The following is a 22,345-nucleotide window of genomic DNA, read 5'->3' on the forward strand; positions in this document are numbered from 1 at the left end:
TTTTTTTTTTTCCCACGTGTCTGAGACATTAATTCGAACTCTCGCTTGCGTAACGCGCGCTAAACCGTAAAGTTCGGCGCGCGGGAGAAACCTGTTCGTAGCTTAATAACTCGTTCTTGCGCCACCCTCGTAAACGAGTGAGAATATTGCGAGAAAGAGAGCGAAAAAAAAAAGAGATAGTTCACCGACAGGAGCAGTGCTCGCTGATCTCTGTAACAAGCTCCTCGTCCAAACTTGTGGAGCAACGACTTCGGCGTTGCGCTCCAAAGGCGCATGAAAAAAAAAAGAAAGTCAAGTTCTCACCTGTCGGAAACTTGATTCACTTATCTTCTCGAAGAAGACCGATGAGGCGCTCGTGTTTAGGTGTAAGCTACACACACGGCCGAGCGCGCACGTGCCATGCCATGCGATCACCTTATAAGCGGCTAAATCGCCATCAGTATCAATTTACCCCATTATTTACTGGCGCCGCAACGCTGTCAGCCCTTTACCGCGCCTCAATCTTTTACTTCCCCTTTTATTTCTTTTCTTGACGGGTGGCAGGGAACGCTGAATATTCATTCTATCCCGTCAAACCAGCCAGGTTCACTGTCAGGTGAAATTAGAGACACTTCGCATAGGCGGCGGGTATCGGTATGACTCTCTCTCTCTCTCTCTCTCTCTCTCTCTCTCTCTCTCCAGCTTTATTTGTGTTACTTGTAACTTAATTTTATTCTATCACGCTTACTTGAAACCGATTCCGGAACTTCTCGAGAGTGTCGCTGGGACAATCTGCTGCACAACTGCAGACAGAATAATGTTATCATCAATCGCTTCTATCCTTCTTGTTTTTGTTTTCTTTCTTTCCGCCTGCCTTTCCCCTCGCTAAAACTGTGCCAGCGAAGCGCTGGAATCGCTTGACAACAGCGTCGTCAGAACGGATCGAGCGCTGGCCGTCTCTCCTCTCCTCCCGCGCAAAACCACAGCGGCGCTGCCGCGTTCGCGCTCGATGTTTTTCTTTTTTTTACCCCCGTCTTTTTTTTTCTATTCTCCCCTTAACCTTACACTTCGGCAATATCGATCACCGTTACGCCCTCGCCTTATTCTCTCTCTTTGCCAATTCCAGCGCACCTTCACCTCCCCCTCCCCCTTACAAACCGATGACGTCGTTGGTGCAGTGAAAGAAACCGTTTGGTCCGTCGGGCGCACCCGTTGGCACTTTCCGAGCGCCGGCAATATCCGCGGCAGGCTCCCCAGGCGGCGGTTAAATTACGACCGACCTGTTTTCCTACTCCTACAGCTTTCCTGCCTTTCTTTCTTTCTTTTTGAATTTTCTCTCATTTCCTCTCGAGGTCGTTAGAATGGATAATTTGACTGCGCGCGGCGAAAAACTTCTGTCGTGTAGACGGTAGGGAAAGAAGGCTGAGAGAGAGGGGGGGGCAGGAACGAGTCGCTGTAGCTGTTAGATCCTCGCTTGCACTTACAAAAGATTTGCTCGTTCGCGTCGCGTTTCCGCAACGCATGCGCCCGACACATGCCCCCCTCCCTTCCGGCAGACTGTTTCCCCGCCTAACGAGTGCGTTAAACGGCAAAGCCAGCTTGCAAGGGGGGGTTGAGCGTTTATGGTCGCGTTCGCCGCCGTCGCCACTGTACTTGTCGAATGATTTTCTTTATTTCTTGCATTCGTTATCGCGAGTCACCATATGGACACAGCAAACGTTGAGCCATTATTTCTTGTGCATACGAAACTCGCTTTGGTCTTGCGTTGTCCACAGCAGCGTCCGGTTGTCTGAACGTGTTTCAACCTTGCCTATAGCACTGGCGCGGCTTTTCGGCGCTTATCCGAGTGACGTTTTCTGTCGAATGCAGGGACGTACTGAACGAGTGATGACGTGTATTCGCGTCTGTCAGTGGTACTGAATACTTAAGGTAGCAAGCCACAAAAGAAGGAACTTTTTCGAGTGCCAGCAAAGTACCACGAACAGTGGAAGGGGAGTGAGTGCCTGATAATAAGCCACTCGCAATTGTTTTCAGCGATCTTCATTTGTCATTCATTATGAAACAAGCAGGTCGTAGCATAATTGCACTTTTCAAAAAAAAATACCTTTTATCGAATGAAACGATGAGGCCTTCCATGCAACACATTACTGTTCTTCCAAATGCCCCAAAATATTTCACTTTCTGCGTTTATACGGATAGGATTACGCGACTTGGCTTATGCGAGTCCACCATAATGTGAGAACGGGCTGCATAGATGCTAATAAATAGTAATAAATTAATAAAAGTAATAAATTATTTCAGAGTCCGCCGGCAGGGAGATGTGAGAGAAAGTTTCTGTGCACGCTGCTTACTGTTCAGGCGAGCGCTTCACGTAGCGCTACTCGGGCGATGCCGCTAACGAGAATGGCTATTTCGATGTCAAATGCAAGTTGTGTGAGAGAAGCGTCTTGGCCAATGGCCCGAATTGAAACGGCGACTCTCCGGTACCTTTAGAAATGACCACGAAGTGAGCCGTGTGCAGACGTCGCCGAAGAAGATTCGCGCCGTTCAAACGGCGCACGCCGTTCCATTCTTTCGCGAGTGCCAGATATCGGCACTGCGCGTGCATGCTTGGCCTAAAAAAAAAAGTGTCGTTTGCAGCGAGGTTCAGCGAAGCGAATTCTCTTTCGGCAGCGACGAGGAGCAAGGCGGCACTATTGTCGTTGTCAACATGTCGGCGTAAAGCGTGTCTTCCGTGTTTGTTCCTTACAGTTATACGCCGTGCTCGCCGTCTTGCGTGAGGTTGCGCCAGCGCAGGTTTCAAGATTTCAAACGGGGCTCGGCTAAGCGTGCGGAGTCTCTATAGTGGAAACACCGTTTTTTTTCAGCTAGCTTGGGTTTGGGTACGGCGTCTTTTCTTCTTTCGTTATTGCTTTTCTTCCCTTCTTTCCTAATTCTCCCTTTGGTGCACGGTCGCTCGGTGCTGCGATTGTGACGTAAGAGAAGCACTGGACGATGGTTCAGAATGTCGCTAACGGTTCTTTTAGAGGGAGCTTTTCAGAGACTGCGAAAGAAAGCGAAGCTGTTTCTCGTAAAGTAATGAGGTAACGCCGCGTGTTGCGTTATCTGTGATCACCTTCACCGTTTCTTTCTTCTTCTTTTTTTCGGAAACGGAAGCCGTTGTATTCTTTGTGACCTAGCCGCAGTGTCGAAAACGATGTCAAGAACGGTCCTCGCTAACCCTTTAGAAGAGAGAGGTGTCGCGAAAACATACAAGTAAAGAAAAGGGGGAGAGGTGATTATAACGCCACATTTTAAAGTATAAGGCGCCAAAACCAGCAGATCTGAGAACGGTCCGCGACAACCATTTGCAAGAGCGACGAGAGGAAGGACAAGAGAGACTGGAAAGCAGATTACCCCGATTTCTTCTTGGAAGCCATTACGAAAGCGTCCAGCGACTGGCTGTTCTTCTAACTTTTTGTTATTGTTGTTCTTAAGCTCTCGGTACCCTTGAGGTGCCAGCCCTTCTTCGAAACAATCACGCTAACGCGCCGCGCCATCATCGGCAATCGCAGTGACGTCGAGCTTTCCTCCCCCGTTCCACGAGGCGCAGTATTCATCGCGGCCGATCCGTCTTGTCAGGAGGAGAAGGCCTTGCGAAACGCGCGCCTGATTTACGCCCGCAGCGCCGCCAAGTGTGCATCGCCGGCGGAGGAATGTAGCGGAAGCCCGTCGGGGCGCGTTCCTCTCTCTTCGCGGCGTTTTGTGACTCGCGAGGCAATATTTATCGCCTGCAAAACAGAACCACGGCCCAAGGCTTGCCGGCTGGCGTGTAGTACAGACAAGAGTAACGAAACGCGTATGTGCACAAGAGACCAGGGCACGAGAGGGCGGAATGCAGTATCGCGTAGAAGCTAAAGAGGCACCCCCATACCCCCAACCCCGCTCTTGGGCAGAAACAGATATTAACGAAAACATTGAACCCGAAAGATAAGAAAGAAACGAAGAAAAAGAACCCACTTGTCAGCCTAGCTTCTCCGCATGCTGTGAGTGCCCTGACGCAGTTGCGTACAGTTTGGGGTGCATTGGCGAAGAAGGGTTCTGGTGTCGGTGAGGTGGAAACGGACGTAAATACTCCACAGTGTATAAGAAAACAGTGGGGACATTTTACCTGTTAGCCACAAAGGGACCGAGTTTCGTTGAAAGGGTGAAGGCGGAAAAAGCGAGTCGCATCTGAAAGTTAGCAGAGAAAAAGAATAAACGGAGAAAGGGAGGGAAACAGCGGGAGATAAATATGGGGTGTAAAGGGAAAATAAAGCGAGAAAGCATTGCGGCCGAGTCGGCCGCAGAGAGCGAAGTGGATCGTTTGACATAAATAACCCGACACAGGGAGGGATGGGGGCGTAGCTTGTGCTTTCAGCCCCTTCCGCTTGGCTTTCCTTGTGCGGTAGCTGCTGTGACTGCGGTCCCATCCTTCATATATATATATATACGGCGACCTGTTGCGACACTGCAGCCCCAACAGCTTCGCCGTGCCTCGTTTTCTGTGCCCCTCGGCTCTTTCTCTCCCTGCTCCGCCTACCACGCGTGTTCGTCGCTTCTCTGGTTCGGTTCGGTTGTCGTCGCTCGTTGCGGGCATGACCGGTTGTGGGCGGGTGGTTGCTCGGAAGGCTTGACCAGTTGTCGGGGCGACGGGTATACGGCATTCAGCGCCGACCCCCTATTGCGTCGTCGTCTGCTGCTCGCAGAGCCGCGCTTATGCGTGAACCTTCAATTCTACCCTCTCTCTCCGTCTCTCTCTCTCTCTTCTGTCTTCCAGTGCTCACCAGATAGAGAGAAGGAGAGCGGATATTGATTCGACCTTTCCGCTTCGCTGCATCTTGCCTCTATCTGTCGTGTCGGCCGGTCGCCCTTGTTCGATTATGCGTTCCATATGTGTTGCTTTGCCACTTCTTCTTTTTCGTCTGTCTTTCTCCGTTCTCGTTCGATATTCCTCCGAATATGTCGTCGTCGCTGTCTTTTTTTTTTTGGTCTTTCTTCTTGGCTTCTTCGTTCTTTCTCGCTTTTTGTGTCCGGACGTCGAGACACGTCACCGGCGCGTTGAAAAAAAAAAAAAGCGCAACAATAGGAGTCTAGCTTGGGGCGTTCCTGCGGCAGTCTGCGTGTCCGTCTGTTCGCAGTTCGCGGTGAAGCGTATAGCAGGGCGAATCGCAGAGCAACCAGTCTTTTGTTGGTTGGTGTGGCGTAACGTCCTTTCTCCCAAATCTGCTGGGGTGATCCCCACGTGGGTCTCGACGACCTGCAACGACTGAAATCTCCATTGTCAGATTTCCTACCCCTTGCCGTTCGAGGTGCGACGATGTGTGGCCGTGAAGCTAACTTAATCATTGCATAGCTATTCCTTAAATGAAGTCTCGTTGAAGTTGTGTGGAATATAACGCCCTCTTCTCGTCGCTTCAAGCCACTTCCTTCCTTCCCCAGTGCAGGGTAGCCTACCGGGCTCAACCTGGTCAACCTCCCTCCCTTTCCCTTATGACCTCTCTCTCTCTCTCTCTCTCTCTTTTCGCAGAATGTATAACGATTCTTTAACGCGATCTTCAGTAGTGCTGGAGTCGCACGTAGCCGTGATATTTCTCCGAGAACCGTCAGCGGGTCGGCGATGGTTCTCGATGGTTCTCGCGCTTGTTCGAGCTTCGAAATATATAAACGAGCACAAAATCAACAGAGACGCGAAAATGACTCGGGATCCGGTTTACGTTTAATTTTACGCTCGCTTATATTTTTCCGAACTTGTACCAGCGCCCAGCAACGCATATTGTTGGAGCTTAAAAACGATGCTATTGTATTTTTGTGTACGAATTTTTTGCCCGTTGGTAGCACTGCAGAAGGCGTGTGACAAACTATCCGGGGCCTGCTTCTTCATCACACGAAAATCTCGTTGGCCAGCGTCATGTTTTCGGCTAGACTGAGGGCACGAGCGGGATAGAGGTTAGGTGTTTCAGGCACGAGACGCAGCAGATACAGTGCTACGTCACAGCGCAAAAGCGCCACTTATTTGTTTTGATACCAGTGCTGTAAAATTTTTATTAAAGGGCACTGAAGTTTTTCCACTACCGCCTTTAAACGTTTATAAGCAAAGTTTAAAGCAGTACATACGAACTTCTGCATTGTACAGTTATATTAAGTTATGCGATTTAACTTCTCGAACCTGCACCTGTCGCGAGCCATCAGGGGCGTTATACCTTTACAAAAGTCGCCTTGGAAATTATGTTGTGTTCTTCTATGTTGACTTTCTGGTGTGATGTCTTCTTTTTTTTTTTCTAGCTTTAATGGAATACCGTGCGTTTTTTTTTCTTTTGTTTAAGAGTAGCGAAAGGCTTCGGAATAATTTGACCTCTTTGATCGGGCATCGAACTCGCGACGTCGTGCTCAGCGTGATGCACCTAAACAACTCGGATCACGAAAGCGGGAAACTGCAGTGCATGTGACTGCCGTTAGCGGAAGAGAGCTCAGTGCATGACAGGATGTACGTTGACCGGGGACGTGTCACGACAGTTCGGTGCACTAGCTACGCAGGAAGGGTGGCGGGGATCTTTGAGCGGCTGGTCTCGTTGCGAGTGTGCGACGTAGCAGTGTTTCAGGGTATTCTGGCGCCCCAGACACAGTCATATTACAGCGCCCCCTCTCCCCCTCCCCCCTCTCTTTATCTCCACTTTGGCACCAAATATTGGTGTGCCACATGGAAAATATTAAATTTCGCTTTTTTTGGAGCGTTCACTAGTCTGCAAAAAAAAAAAAGAAGAAGAAAGAAAGCTGGCGCATAGCTTTCCGGGTGTCAGCTTTTGCTGGTCTATGTGAACAATCGGCCATAAAAAAAAGTAGGGTGCGAATAAATACGCCAAAATGCAATCCAGTTTTCACCGAACTTCCGGAAGCCAACGTTGTGTGTGGTTCGCTTGGCGAAAGGTGCTGGTGAAGTGTGGAGAAGGGGGCGAAATAGGCGCGCGCTGAGCTCTTCCCGAAGTGCCTGCTTCGCCTATGTACAGGACGATACGGCCCTGACGCGGTGGCTCGAGTGCACGGTATATACTTGCTTGGTGACGGTTTCTTCCGACAGCGAGTTGATCAGGAGAAGGAGGTGAACCTGCTGGCCTCTTTCCTTTTGTTTTTTGTTTTTTCTTAGACCATCGGGTGCTTCGAGACTTCGTTAAAGTTTAAGGTCTTCGGAGGGCCCTACAGGCAGACGACACTCCCCCCCGGCCTCGGGGACCGAGCGGAGTCCCAACCGTTCTTGCACTCACACAAAGCCAATAAGTAAGTTCGCTACCAAGACTACGGGCACGTGTGCGCCTACTTTCTAAGCTCTGCGCGATGGCCGTGCACTCGATGTTCGAAGATCACAAAAAAAAAAGAAGATTAACGGATAAACGAAGCAGTCTTGAAAATCCGGCTTTAGACGGAGAGACTCCGAGCGGAAAAAAATAATACGCAACGAAACTAAAAACGGCAGGCACGTGGGCCCGGACATTCTGCGCCGCCTGGGGTCACTTTGGAGCCGAGAAGGAGGGATCGACGAGCACGCAGAGCAGGGTCGAGACTTCGGCTTTTGCTTATAGGGTGACCTTGCGCCTGAGAATGCGAGACAGCTGAGCCAAAATAATAGGCGCATCCACGTTTGCTCCTATATATACGTCGGGGATTGCGATCAAAGAAAACAAGAAACAACCAATATAGGACCTGCGCGTACGCCCGCGCTGCAGTCCCAGGCGGAACGAGAACACTTGTCGAGCCTGAATATATATATGTTTGTTTACGTGAGCACGACGGCCAGCGGATCGAGTCAGAAGACGAGCTGGCCCGTCCTTGCCTGGCCAAGTTGGCGTGCATTCCAAGCATGTGTGTGTGTGTATATATATATATATATATATATATATATATATATATATATATATATATATAGTTATGGCTTGAGGAAATCACGTTGGCCCCGCTAGTAAAATGAAGAAAGAAGAGTACGATGTAGGTTGACTAAGCACAGTATATTGCACTGACTGGTAAACCAGCCGAAACGTCATATGCTACGAATTCTTCAGGAGGCTGCTCAAGAAACATGCAAGTTTCATGCCGGCCAATTCTTGCGATTTTATCATAAAATGCAGCGTGTCGTACTTCTCTGTTAATGTACTCGTCATCACAAAATAATGTAAGCATTGCCGTTAGCCGTAAAGCATTTAATTACTGAAGATTCACGTAATTAAGCTTGGCTTCGCATACATTCGAACGCGTGCGTTGATCTGCGTAAGCATTTGCAGCTCGTTTAGGATTGTCGTAGCCACACCCATAACTTTACTACGTTTGCGTGTGTGTGTACTGGAGCAAAACTGATTTCGAAAGAATGCACGCGCAGCCGCTGACCGACTTTCCAGAGCCTCACCTGTTCGAAGCCGTCGACACTTCGGACCTACCTGCGGTAGCGACCCCGGCTTAAACGGCCACTGCATCACGGTAACATAAATTCCGGGCGCCATACGTGAATGTATTATGAAAAAAGCTTCATAATGAACGTTTCTCTTTTGCGTGGCACAAATCATTCTAACTGCTCATTTTTAACCATCAATCAACATGTTGAGCAAGAAAAAAAAAAGTGATACAGCCGAACCTCGAAATAAAGAACGCTGCTATAACAAATTATCGGGTATCATGAAGCGGTACTTTCTTTTTCTGCTTAGACTAGTATTTTTAAGATCCTGAAGTTGGCGCATCTGAACTTGTTTTCGTCTGCAAAAAAGGCGTCTGTCTGTATGCCGCTTCTCTCTCTCTCTCTCTCTCTCTCTCTCTCTCTCTCTCTCTCTCTCTCACCCACGCGATTCGCGCATTAGCCCGCGGTGGCCGCTTGAGCACGCCGCCACATTAGGATCAGCTCGTAACTCAAGCCTGAGGACATATGTCGCGGGTGTAAATAACGCCTGTTTGCTGCCGTCTCCGAAAAGCGGGAATCCTTTAATCCGCCCTCTCCCTAGCCCAATCACGGACTGGGCTGCTAAGGCAAACAGGGAAAGCTCGCAGGCGCGTCGTGCACTGGTAAATGCAGTGCTAATCGACGCGGGCCGTCTTTTTCGATAAACACACGATCGTGTATACGCACAGACAGCATGCACGAGCGAGCGCGTGGCTATCGGAAAGCCGCGGGGTATATATGTGGTTTTCCGCGCTGCCTTTATAACAAGTATGTGTATCTGTGCACAGCAGAGGTACATAAAATATGTACTTCTTCGGGAAATTGGGCGGCGCTCAAGAGCAAGTGCGCTCAGTGTCATTTTGTAGGGAACAGTGTTATACCCTTTGTGTATGGCTAAGCAACAGAGTGCTTTTTTTTTTTTTCCTTCTGGGCGTTCCAGATGTGTAAGCGAGCGCAGATTGGATTGTGCATCTGCTTCGCGTGGAGTTGGAAACGGAGCTTCCGCAAACGAAGGGAGCACACACGCGCAAGCGCGGCGCGGTGGTTCTGGCAGCCTTTCGGCGTAGTTTTCGTCTCTCTAAATATGATTTTTTTTTTTGTCGCCCTAACAATTTACGGGTGAATAAAGCTGGCGGTTCCTGCGCGAACTTTGGTAGACCTATAGTAACCCGGCTGTGGTCACTTGTATGAAGGTTCCCTGTAGCTGCTGGTTACGCGAAGCCGCCGGCCTCGTAGTGTACGGGTGTGTGGTCTTCGGTTTGTCTTCTGTGTGTGTGTGTATATATATATATATATATATATATATATATATATATATATATATATATACATATATATATATATATATATATATATATATATATATATATATATATATATATATATATATATATATATATATAATTCTTGTCCGTGCTTGTATCTATGTCACAGCAACTGCTTCAGCCGTTTCTTATTCACCCGAGCGAGGAGGACTTTTGCCTACAAGCGCCGCTGGACATGCGAGCCAGCCAAGTTGCATCCTACCGTCGAAATTGTCTGAGCGCCATAGAGCAGTGATGGGGATGGAGTGTTTATTGTACGCAGCCAATAGCGTCATAACAATTCATTCGTTGAAGCCTCTATTTGAAATGATGGACTGTGGCCTGGGGAGTAAGCGGTCAGGTGAAGGGTAAAAAATGTCTGCTTCCTTAGCGAAAGTCTAAGCAAAGCGCTAATTTTGGATCTCCTTGCGGTGTTAGCCAGTCACATTATATACGCCACTGCGAGGGATCGGCTGTACTCGTCCCCGGTGTTGGCTGTCGCAGCGTGTAACAGTACGCATGTTCTCTCTCCTCCCTCCGCGCAGCCAAGGTGTGCCGCTTCTTGGTGACCAACAAGCGGCACGGCGAGGCGCCCTTCGAGGTTCGCATCACCGACGAGGCGACGGGCAAGGCCGAGCTGTTCGCCAAGAAGGAGCTCAACTGCGAGAAGCACCGAAACTACAAGTTCGACATCGCCGCCGTCGGGTGCAACGGGCTCGTCTCCGAAAAGTGAGCGCGCACTCTCCCCTCTTGGTCACATTTTCTTTCTCCTTCTGTGCACTCCCTCCCTGTCACTAAAAACCGTACGTTTTCGTATCAGAGCGGTGACTTCTGGCGCAGTAGTTTCTCACGATCTGGTTCATTCGGTCGACTGTATTGGTTACGTGTGCGCCGTCAAAATGTTCCTTTTAATATGAGTGGCCTATTTTTGCACTATACGACGTAAGTAGGTGCAGAAAAAATTTGCAAGTTTACACATTTAGTAAGGGTTACATGAGACGGCATCTTTGGTACTTGTGGGGCTCTTTTTTTTTTTATTGGGCCTTGCCCCGTGGAAAGGAAGCAATGTGATCATGTGCAACCTTTGTCAAAATGAACGAAGCCACGGTGCGCTTGACCGCAGCCGACTTCGACGCGTCCGATTGACCAGCTGCAGCATCCACGCTGTATTCGAAAGCTCTTCGCATGAACGCGAACTCATTGCCTTCAGAACTCTTTCCCGCCGGGAGTTCCGCAGGAGGAGGAGGACGAAGAGGAGGAGGAGGAGCATAACGCAGCCGGGAGTCAGCAACACTCGCGTTCCTGCACAGAAAAAGATTTGGTTTTCTATTCATGGGCGGCACCACTATGTTGCACGCACAGTTTCTCGGGTTTGTGCGCAATGACGTTAAATTAGCGCGGTCACGAACCGTCGAACGCCTCTCTGCAACCATAATACACGAATCGACTGCATATATATAGTACTGTGCACTCGGTACATGGTCACAGATAGAAAACCGCGCAGCTTAAACGGCCCCTGGTGGCGGCACTGAAGCGCTTCGCGTCAGCACGTTTCGACTATTAGGTCACTTGTCGTGAATTTAGGGTTCTTGTTCAAGCGGCGGTTTGAGCGTCCAGCCTCGCATTTCAGTGTGCAAGTGTGACGAATCGACGGAGTTGGAACTCATAAGATAGCGGCGCTTGGGAAAGATGAGACCATGGTCCGTGAGCAAGACTGAGACCAGCGCCTGCCTCGCCTTTTACTCTTTCTGTGTCGTTGTTTTTTTTTTCTTACTTCGCGCCGTTATCGCGTAGTTATATAGTTCGGCATCGTCCTCGTTAAGGCGCATTCACACCGAAGGCGGGGCGGGCAAAGCGGGCAGGCGGAAAGCGGAAAGCGGCGAAAACCTCCTCGCCGAGCGGGCAAAGCAGGCGGAAAACGCGGCGGGCAGCCCGATCGCTCTCGGACCGATTTTTTCCGCCCCGCCGGAGCTTCCCGCTTTCCCGCAGCCAACCAGGGCTCGAGGAGACAAGCCGACTCAATAGGCATGCACCCAGACAGCTGGATTTTGCGCTGCACTTTTGATCGACACCATTAAATGTAGCGCGATGCTTTGTAACAAGAGACACGACGTACTCAAGGACACTGAATACAAGCATCAAAGCACTGGCATGACCAATTCGCTCTCGTTCTTGCAAGGCGGGGCGGACCCACCAGCGGTGTTGGCGGGCGGTCTTCGAGCTTTCTGCTGCTCGTCTTGAAAAACTCCTGAAGTAGCGGCGAGTAGAATGCCAACTATTTCGTCTTCGTCCGAGCTGCTTCACAAGTGGTTCGCAAGCGCGAGCGGTTGTCCAGACGACGGTGGTGCGGTGACGACGCTCGGGCGCGCGCGTTGAGGACGGGCGACTGGTGTCAAGAGATGGCGACACGTGTGCCACGAAAACGCCGGATGCTCCGCCCTCGCTGCCACGCGGGCCGCCAGGCCAGCCGTCCGGTCTGAACAGGCGCGCGCGCTCACCGCCTCGCCGCGTTGAAAATCCGCTTGGCCGCTTAGCCGCTCCGCTTTCGGTGTGAATGTGCCATTACAGTTTCTAGAAACGGCCGATTTTCCGCCGAGGCCGCCGCGTTTACCTCGTTTATGCTGCTGGCCGTCGCGACACTATAAAAAGTGAAGCACGGACCCCTTCGTGCACCAACTGATCAAGGTAAATCCGCGCGATTGAATTAATCGGACGATTCAGAGCGGCGCACTGCCCGAGCTATATTCGTGCACGTGCCGACACGCGGTGGGCCTTGAACCGAGTTCATGCCCGGCGGGTGTTTGTTTATCGAGGGGCGAGCAAGAAGAAGCGTGCGTGCTGGCGAAATGACGACGCGGGAGTTTGTTCGCTGAGAAGACACGAACAGCCGGTGGTGAGAGGACAAGTTTGCGCGCCACATGCGTGATCATCAGTTCCCTGGACTATAGCGAGGCGACCGGTCCTCGATGCGGGAGGAATGCAGAATTAACGCCCGTTTTCTGATACTTCGTAGTTCAAGGTATGGCGACCCCGTGGATGCGTGTCACGAGTGTAAACACGCAAAAAGGAAGAACGCAAAAACGCTTAAAGGTATCTATCGACGTGCCATTCCGCTTCACCCAACCCAACCCCCTATTGCTTAATGAAATACCGTTAGTCCGTTATGTACAGAACTCTCGTCACCTATCTAGAGTCAATCGGTTATCTCGGTAAAATACGAGGTCGATTGCCGCTTTGTAATGGTCACTCGACGATAAGAAAACAGGATGCATATCTCGAAGTTGCACTGTCGACATACCCCTTAATAAACTTTCCCACGAGGGCTCTTTGTCGTCTGGCGACAGCGTCTCAGCAACGTAACCAAGGTGACCGCTTCTGGAAATGGCCTATTTGTCAATCTGCGCCAGAGAAGCGCACAGTAATTAACGGTGTCACTCTCGGGTACACCAACTTTAGACTATACCGTGCATTACAAGGTCGTGCCTTCTGCGTTTCTGCGCGCCTGGCGACAGAATGAACGGTCGCGCGATTTAGCTCTCGCAGCTGACCAAGCAGCCTCTCTTCCAACAAAGCCAAAAACAGCCATTGTTGAGCAAACCATTCTCATGTGCCCACTCGCGGATCTATACGTTGCCGCCGCAGGTAAGAGTGGCTCATGACTCGGTTATCGTGAGAAGCGATAAAGCGGCAGCGCACTCTCGCTTTCGTCTGCTACTGTTGCTGGGGCTTTCGTCTCCGTCTCTTGCATCCCCAGAAAGGCGCTGAACGAGCACTACCAATTGTCGCATTCGCGGCAAGACTTTTGGAATTCTCCATCCGCGTTCGCTAACCTTTTTGTACCTCTTCCTTCCTTTCTTCCTTCACTTCTTTCTTTCGACGCTTGGACCTTCTTTACGAGAGTTCCACTACAGACTCGCGCCGTGTCACCCCAACATTGCCGCAGTGTCACAGTATAAAACCATTGTCTCAGATTAAGTGTCTCACTATGTAATCTTCGTTTTCAAACTCTCTGTTTCACAGAAGTACGTGTGACATGCGCTAGAGTGCTTGTGATATCAGAGGATAAGGAGCTTGTATCATGCGAACCGCACGTGGGTGTGCGTGCATGAGTCCGTGCTTGCGCTCAGAATGTGGCCGACAATCTGCAGGTACTTTGGGTCAACTCACAACGCAACCGCAAAAACAGGCTTATCGGAAGTGAGAGCGCCAACTTTCAAATATGGCACTAGGTGGCGTTAGCTTGCTAGGCAGGAAACGCGATACGATTCTACCGTATCCAAGTAAATGCGGCTTGTTTGTGTCACTGGTATTATGATGAAACTGAGACGCTTTGGCAACTTGTATGGGAGTCGTGATATTGCTGCTCAGCCAATAGCAATATTTTAGCCCGAAACAACAACCTTTTATTTTCCAGTGAACTTAGAATCTACATTGACCAGCGTCTCCTTTATTGAGGAGACGCTGCATTGACAGAAGAAGACGCCGGGATAGGTCTCCGGTGAAATCGATCGGCAAACTTTGAGGGGTTGAGGCAAGCGCTGGCATCTCCTCTGCTGGTTAGAATCTGCGGGGACTGTTAATCACCTTGGTGTCCGCCGCGCAACTATGCCTTATTATGACGACCTGACAAGGTGCGCTGGTGGTATTCTCTACTGTCGCAAACGCTTGACGAAGTAAAAATGGGAACTTTGCGTACAGAATCCGTGTGCAAGCAGTCCACTGCTTGAAACCGTTAACTCGCATTACGATTTTGCTTTGTTTTCGCGCTGCGTTGCGTTTAACATTTCTCTTACACATTGCGTGTGTGGCCCTCTGGACGATGATGATGATAGTCTATTGGCATCCCCTTTGAAACGGGGCGGTAACAAATATTCACCTAGTCTGCTTGAGCTAAAATGAAGTACGCTGTACATGTTTTTTAGTCTAGCGTTTTGCTTACATATCCTTAATCTTTCTCTTGCTTAAAACATCCATTTATACCTTGTACCGTGAACTATGCCTGTAACAGATCCGGTCGTATCAATCTCATTCCTGTTTTTTTTTTCTTCTTTTTTTCACCGATGCTCCAAGCTTCTCTTGCTAATCTCCAGTGCAGGCCGGTTAACGCTTCCATCCCTATGAAAGGGGCCCTGAACCACTTTTTATCGAAGCGGAGAAAGGCATATGAAGTGAAAATAGGCTATTTCTGAAATACTTTGCCGCGAAAAGTACTTGAATGCGTTCAGCAGAAGCGGAGTTATTGGCAATAAAACTACAGTCTTTTGTTGTTAAAGTTGATCTTCAACAGTCTTTTGTTGCTAAAGTTGATCACCAGCCTCTCAGGGGAGTTGATTAGCGGGACAGCAAGCGAGGAACACTCACCAGAAGACACGGGCGTCATTTTGCGCTTGATGAATGTGCAAAACTTGCGACAGTCTCGGGTGTGCGAAAACTCGAATGAGCAAGCTAAACATACAGTAAAATACCAATAGCTGACTGGTGAATGTTACGTATCATTTCAAAGTAGGTGCTGTAAAAAACAAAAAAGTACTGTTTTCTATTTCCCACGTAAGAAAACGAGAGCAAAACTGCAGGCCTATTTCCAGCAGCGGTGAAAGAGGCGCGCTCAGTTTCCGTAACCTTCGCTTCACAGCCAAGAAAAGTTGTCCGCGAGTATAGCCAGCGGACTCGTGGCGGCACCCCGCGGCGGCCACGGTGTCTACGCCATGTAGCCGACCGCAGCTTGGTGCCAGCTATCGGCCAATAGCAGCCGTCTAAGGGAATGACGAAATAGTGCGTCAAATGGCGAAATATTGCGTCTAGAAGAGAGTGAAGACGGGGCCTTCTGTTCAAAGTTGCAAAGAGAGCGTTTGAGAGAAAGCTGACTTCGCAATCCGCTTGCGAGCTCCGCGCACCGCGCGTACGACAGCAAAACTTGGCTGAGGTGTTCACGGCAGCGTATGCTACCCGCGGACTGTGTTGTTTCACCAAGCCCGGAGGCTGGTTCAGGGCCCCTTTAAGTCTCAGCGCTTCTGGAAGGTGTATACTTGACCTACGGTTCTCGCTGGGTTCGCATTCCATTAGGGTGAGCTGCGTTGCCTCCGTATTTTCGCTGCAGCAGACACGCCTCATCTTGTTGCGAATATTTGCTCCGGTATGTTTTCGTCCTCGGGCAATCAGCTCGAGCGTCAAATAGCAAGGCACTGTTCTTTGTGTTATTGTACAGATTTTCCCTTCTAATATCTTTCTTCCCATTCTTGTAAACATCCATAGTCTTTCCTTTTTTTCATCCTTTGCATCTAATTTACTGTTCTCTGCTTCTCCCTCATTTTGATAACTCATGATTGTCTTTTTACATTTTCAATTACTTGTACTTGGTTGCCAACTTTATTGACCTCTTCCTCCATCGGTGTCTACGCTTTTGAGAAAGAGATACCATAGTACAGATATTTATATACTTTAGCTGCCCATTTTTTACATCCATCTTCCTGAGGCTTTCTCAAACACTAACTCTGTGCTTCTCGAACTTCAAAACTGGCTCAACCCATGTCTCCCTGCACTGCCCCATTTTTGGTTTTACCGTGTGCCCCCAAAGCCAACTGGTCTACCGATCTTTGGTTACCTGCGCACTTCGCATCGCTGGTGCCCTGCTTATAGAGGCGAGATGAGTATTCACAAGCCCAGCAGCATGACCTCCAAGGTCGGGCGACGCGAACCGCGTGCAGTGATGATTTCAGAGGCTTTGCCCATTTTCTGTTGGCTGCCGCTGGACACGACAAAAAAATCTGAGCAAGAGTGGCACAAATAGAAAGTGGCGGGGAGAGGTGACGCTTAATTGCTTCCATGTTTATTAGAGAAAGTGTTCTGGGGGTACAGTCGTCCTGCAGGCTTGCTCAATTTTATGACGGCGGCGTTGCATGGTTCACGATGACGTACGAAACTTGTCTGGCGTCCGGCAGGTGCTCCGTGGACGGGTTTGTACTCATCGGCTAAGCCTAGCACGCCAAACAGGGCGATTGGTTTCCTCCTTTCTTAAATCCCCGCCCCCTTTTTCTTTTTTGAAGGCGAAGTCTTAGCTGACCACAGGTTTGGCATATATAGGATCTGGGTATCTTGTAACCACTTCCAGAAGGAAAACGGTCCTTTGGCACCTCCATAACGTCGTGTCGTGTCGCAAATGGTGTGTAAATATAGGTCTAAACTAGACAAGAAGCGAGAATTAGTTGCAGAGTTGGTAAAATTAAGAGTACGGTCATAATTAGCGCCGGTATAGTGTAAGATTAACCACATTGCACTATACTCCTGTAAAGGGTGCACCGCTGTAGATAGAGTTGTGTTGAGGCAAAGTCGCCTTACGGCATACTTTTGGAAAATTGGGTGTGTCCGTTTAGATTAGAGTTCGCGCAATACAACGTTGTCTGTAAAACGTCTTCGCCGGTGCCCACAAGAAGCGATAATTAATCACAGATTCAAATTAACGGTGCGGCCGTAATGAGTGCCAATATAGTCGAAACTTAGCCACATTGCACCTTAGACTGCACAATCTCCGGGATTGGCCCACCTGACCTCTTAGTAAAAAAAAAAAAAGAGCGTCAACCAAGTGTCGACGTTAAATAAAACAAAATCGACGTAATTGCGCGTGAAATGCGATACGAACACGATGTGAAATTAGTGAATAATGAACAAAGAAAGAGACAAACAAGCTATATATTAAAAATTTATCACAAATCATTTTAACCCCATGTATGTCGACCTCATTTGCTTTAGCATCGACACTTAGTTGACCCTTTTTTATGTTTGAGTGCAGTAAAGATTATTATTATTATTATTATTATCATCATCATCATCATCATTGTTATTATTAGCAGCAGCATGTGAAATTCCTGATAAAGAAACATCATGCCGCTCATTCTTATCCTTTCTCCAGCACACAGCACTGATATTACAGTGAAGCTTTCATGACCATTTTCATGCAGTGATGCAGCAACGCAGCTTGCTTTAGAGCCCAGCATTTGCTTTGAGTTATAGAATAAAGGTTACCTGGTGTATCCATCACTCTAATGTATTTCCTTGCATGTTTATTTTAGTTAATAATTCTTTCTTTTTTTTTCCATGTCGCATTCGGCTCCTTTTAGGAGGTCACCTCAGGGGGGCACAAATTGACAAACATTCTGCAGATTTCTCAGGTGTTGTGTTTGGACCTGAGCTTATGGGCTAAGCTCAGTTCGGGGAGCACCTTAGCATTCGTGTCCTCATGCAAGTAGTGTCTCTTCTCCCTCCAACGTCTTAATGGCGTCCTTGGGCTTGTTGCGGATCCCGTGTGGTGCTAATTTTGGGACTTCAGCCCAACATCGCCAGCCCTTCCGGGGGACCTGTTTTACATTCATTATGCCCGAAGATGCCATGTTCATTGACAAAATTATAGGCGGCATTGGAGAAACTATTTGAAATCAAAGGATATAGATTATTATGATTTTAACGGAAAAACGCTGGGTTTGGTATAGCGAAAAAATTGTCAAGCATTTGCAAGTCCTAGGTAGACTTCAAACAGTGGCCAAACAATCTCCTAGGACTTCTGAAGGGTGTAAAAACAACCATATACAGTTTCATTGTTGTTGATGTATTAGTTACTCAAATAGGCATACGCATCTGCACTTCCTTTTTTTTTCTTGTCAACAGCAAACACAAATTGTGAAACTTCACAATTTTATTCCTGTGTGCTACTGTGGACACAATGGAATACACAATGGAATACACAATCATTAAGCGTAAAAAGTTGCATATGTAGACAGTGACAGAATATCATTATCAGAAAGAAATTTTTAGAAAGATATTTTCGTGATACCAGGTATAGCATTTTCATAATCTTGTTTCCAGTAGAAAATTGGGGATGTTGATTAATAGCTAAAAATGTTCTTGTATCAAAGCCTGTGTCACAGGAACCGATGGCTCTAAAGGGGAGCTGGCCCACCAGTATCTTGTTTCATTTCACTAAGTTGATTCATTCATTCACCCATTCATTCCATCCACATCAGAATGGGGACATAGCAGCTGGAAATTGAGCCCTGGTGACCTTGTACTTAGCATAAGGAAGTCATATAGCTACGGAAGCACTACAACAGCTAGGTGGCACTGAATGGTAGCAGATGGCAGCTTGCCTAGATTAAAGCAAGACCAGCAAATCGCACTTGAGCATTGGTCATTTTCCCCTGAAATCTGTGGTGGCTTCAATTAGTGGACTTGCATTGTGTGCTACCCATGCTGAAATCCAGCGGCCTTGCCTTGTATTTGACCTGCGCACTCCTCGTGCTCTTCTTGCAGCGTGACTGTGCACCTGACAGTGGACGATGTCAACGAGTTTGCTCCTCGGTGGGAGGAGGAGTCCTACCAGGGCAGTGTGGACGAGGGCCGGCCACCACACGAGCGCGTGCTTCGTGTGCGTGCCCTCGATGCAGACTGCACGCCCAAGAACAGTGAAATCTGCAAGTACGACATCCTGGATGCCCACGTGCCCTTTTCCATCGACTCTGAAGGTGAGCCATTCACTTGTGATGGTCTCATTGTATTATTTGTGGCAAAACAAAAGATAGAGCTAATTGATGTATGCTGCAAGTTGATCAAAATTGACCTCTTTTTGAAGAAGCACGAGGTCCGGAAGATGATATAATATGTTGCCAGTGAATGTAGCCTAATGTTCTGGAAATGTTGCATTAAAATTGTCTTTGTATAATGCTCATGACAAATACTCAAGGTGAAGTGAAAGAATGAAGGGAGATTGTTCTTCTATTTAGTATTTATTTATGTTATTTATCTACATCATACTGCAAGTATTATGGCCGAAGCAGGAGGGGCAAGGTGCACTGATATATATGCAATACAATTGGCTAGAATGCGAATATAACATTACAAGAAAAAAATCAAATCTTAAGAAAACAGATAAAACAGCAATTTAACCTAGAACAAACTATTAAAAACATGAGTTTCAAGTGTTTCTACAGAGTTAAGATAATGAAGAGGCATGGCATTCCATTCTTCTATAGTTCTGGGGAAAAAAGACAACTTAAGGAGGTTTGCCCTGGAAAGGTAAGGAGAGAGAGAGAGAGAGAGAGTAAGAGGGTAGAATGATAAATTTTTTGCAGAAAGAGTGAGGTATGGACTAGGATGTAGAGAAAGGTTAAGGTTTATTAATAGGTAAATAAATTTCAGTAGCAGTATTTTCTGCCTTGTTTCAAGGGCGTGAAATTCATTTCTGTGCAATAACTTGGTTACAGGGTCTTCACAGCCGTATTTGGAGAAAATAAGATGAATGACACTTCTCTGTATTCTCTCAAGGGCATTAGTGTTAGTTTTAATGAACGGATCCCAAATAACAGAAGAACATTCCAGTTTGAGTTTAATAAAGGTGGTATAAGCTAACGACTTCTTCAGGGGATACATCTTTAAGCTTATAGTGTAGTAGGCACAGTTGTCTAAAAGCAGAAGAGGCAGCATTAGTAATGTGGATATTCCTGTTTAGGTTTTTAATATATGTAAATACAAGATACTTGTATTCGTGGGCTTCATTCAAGGGATCTGAGCCAATGGAACAGGAAAGCTTAAGAGCCTATGAAATAAGAAAATAGGCTAGCCACTATCCTAGTCTATAATAAAAGGAAGATATGTAGCTGAGCGCACCATTTAATGGTAGAGACTAGATAACTAATGGAGTAATAGAGTGGGTGCCAATGGAAGAGAAGTGGTGTTGAGGACAGCAGAAAATTAGGTCATATGATTAAATTAAAAAATTTGCAGTCATGCAACAAAGACAGCAGACAGGACATTGAAGTTGGGTGGGTTTGTAATGTTGCATGGCGATGAATAAACAAAGCAAGAGTATGTGGACTAAGAAAAGAAATGTATGTAACAGGCGCCGACCTCAAACAAAGGTTTATTCAGCAGCACACATCTATTATATACATGTCTTACACCAGTGATCTCACATGGGCAAAAGAACACACAAACTTCTTTGCACTATTTATTTGTCGACATGCATAACAGGGCTAGTTGCTGATTGCTAGAAGATGCCTTCATCCTGCGGTGGGCATAATTATGTATAATTGTGATAACGATGTGCCTCAACAAACATGCTTATTGCTCATTCTATGACTACCAGGCACCATCTGGACCACAGAGCCTTTGGACTGGGAGGCAAGCAGCAACCACATCTTCCAGGTGGTTGCATTTGACTGCAGCATGAAACAGAGCCACCCAGTCACTGTCACCATCAAGGTCAACAGGGTCTGCAAGGTTGGATGGAAAGGTGGGCTTTCGTTTAAATTGTAGCTCTAAAAGTCATTGTGCAAGTCGCCAGGCTCTTCCGCAGTGTGTGCAGAGTGCAAAGCATTCACTAAAGTCATTATAGAAATTCTATTGAATTTCTGCTTACTTTTTCTGCGTTCAGTGGACTTTCCTTTGAAACACAATTGAATTTGATGCACAGTTTTTGCGAGGGCACATCTGCTACTGTGGCACCAACTTGTGTGCTGGTCCTTGCAAACGTGTTGTATGGCCATTTGCGGCAGAAAATTTGTGTACAAGCAGTGATTACAAGCTTCATTTTACTGCGAAGCTGTCAGCCTCTAGTTGGTCAGGATTTTTCGCAGCACAGGAATGGAAGTGCTGTGCCATTTGCGCCATCTTTCGCCAAAACACTGACTTCAAATGAAATGTCTAAATTTTGTGGGATGTTCGTGTTCAGTGGCAATCATACCACCACGTGTCAGCCAGCATTTAGCCCTAGAAGCCGAGTTAGAGCTCTGTTACAGCTTCGGCATCTTTGGAGTGAGAGTGTGGTGACACATTGTAACTTGGCCACAAGAAAATGAAATTCCTTTGTGCTATTCAATGCATTACAAATAAGCATTTGGGTAATATGCAGACCAGCTAAAGATTATTTGAACTGGTGCTCCTTTTATGGGGCAGCTGGGAAAGAAATCCGTGCTCTCAGTTGAATGAATACGTCACACGGTCTGTCATTATACATTTTAAGGCTCGCTTGTAAGCCCTACTGTTAAATCTGTGTCAATTAATGGCAGACACAGTGCGTGTAACATTAAAATATATTTTGCACGTGCACGTGAAACCTCTTGACCAAAAATATCCAATGGCAGCCGTAATCATCACTTACGTTTGAACTCTGGGTACTCTGTATTGTGCCCAACCACACCGAAAAAATCAGACTTTTGTGGCTGCAAAACAGAAACTGAGGATGTAAAGTTTCGGTTTTAGTCTAACATAGCAGCAGAATGGCGGTCGTAAAGGGACAGAGAATATGCAAACAGAAATTGTGTTCGTGGCCACGATGCTCACGACACGACTTGTGCAGATTGGGTCTGAAAATCTTATGAAACCGTTGTTTGGCATTCAAATATTAGTCACTGTGTTACATTGACTTTATGGGCCAGTCCTAATAATCGAGCTTGTGCAAAATATTGGTCGGCGACGCTAATTGGAAAACCACTGAATGCGTTTTTCCCTTTATTCTTTTGATGAATGTCTGAGTTTTTATTCTTTCTTCTCACCAAGTTATGTGGAATACTGGCAAGCATGCACTGACCAACGAAGTAACTTCGCATTTGTTCTGTGGCACTCTGCTATGCCAATTGAA

The 22,345-nt window shown here is 47.5% G+C and overlaps 1 protein-coding gene across 1 annotated transcript in view; it reads left to right on the plus strand.

Annotated features, from left to right (window-relative positions):
* Positions 1-22,345, plus strand: part of Cals (calsyntenin 1) — a 291,844-nt gene that overhangs the window by 241,571 nt on the left and 27,928 nt on the right. Inside the window, exons 3-5 of the mRNA XM_065447819.2 lie at positions 10,266-10,449; positions 19,021-19,232; positions 20,852-20,998. Coding sequence (XP_065303891.1) covers positions 10,266-10,449; positions 19,021-19,232; positions 20,852-20,998 — 543 coding nt within the window. The remainder of the gene's footprint in view (positions 1-10,265; positions 10,450-19,020; positions 19,233-20,851; positions 20,999-22,345) is intronic.

Source organism: Dermacentor albipictus, chromosome 2 (assembly GCF_038994185.2).
Source record: "Dermacentor albipictus isolate Rhodes 1998 colony chromosome 2, USDA_Dalb.pri_finalv2, whole genome shotgun sequence".
NCBI classification, from domain to species: domain Eukaryota; kingdom Metazoa; phylum Arthropoda; class Arachnida; order Ixodida; family Ixodidae; genus Dermacentor; species Dermacentor albipictus.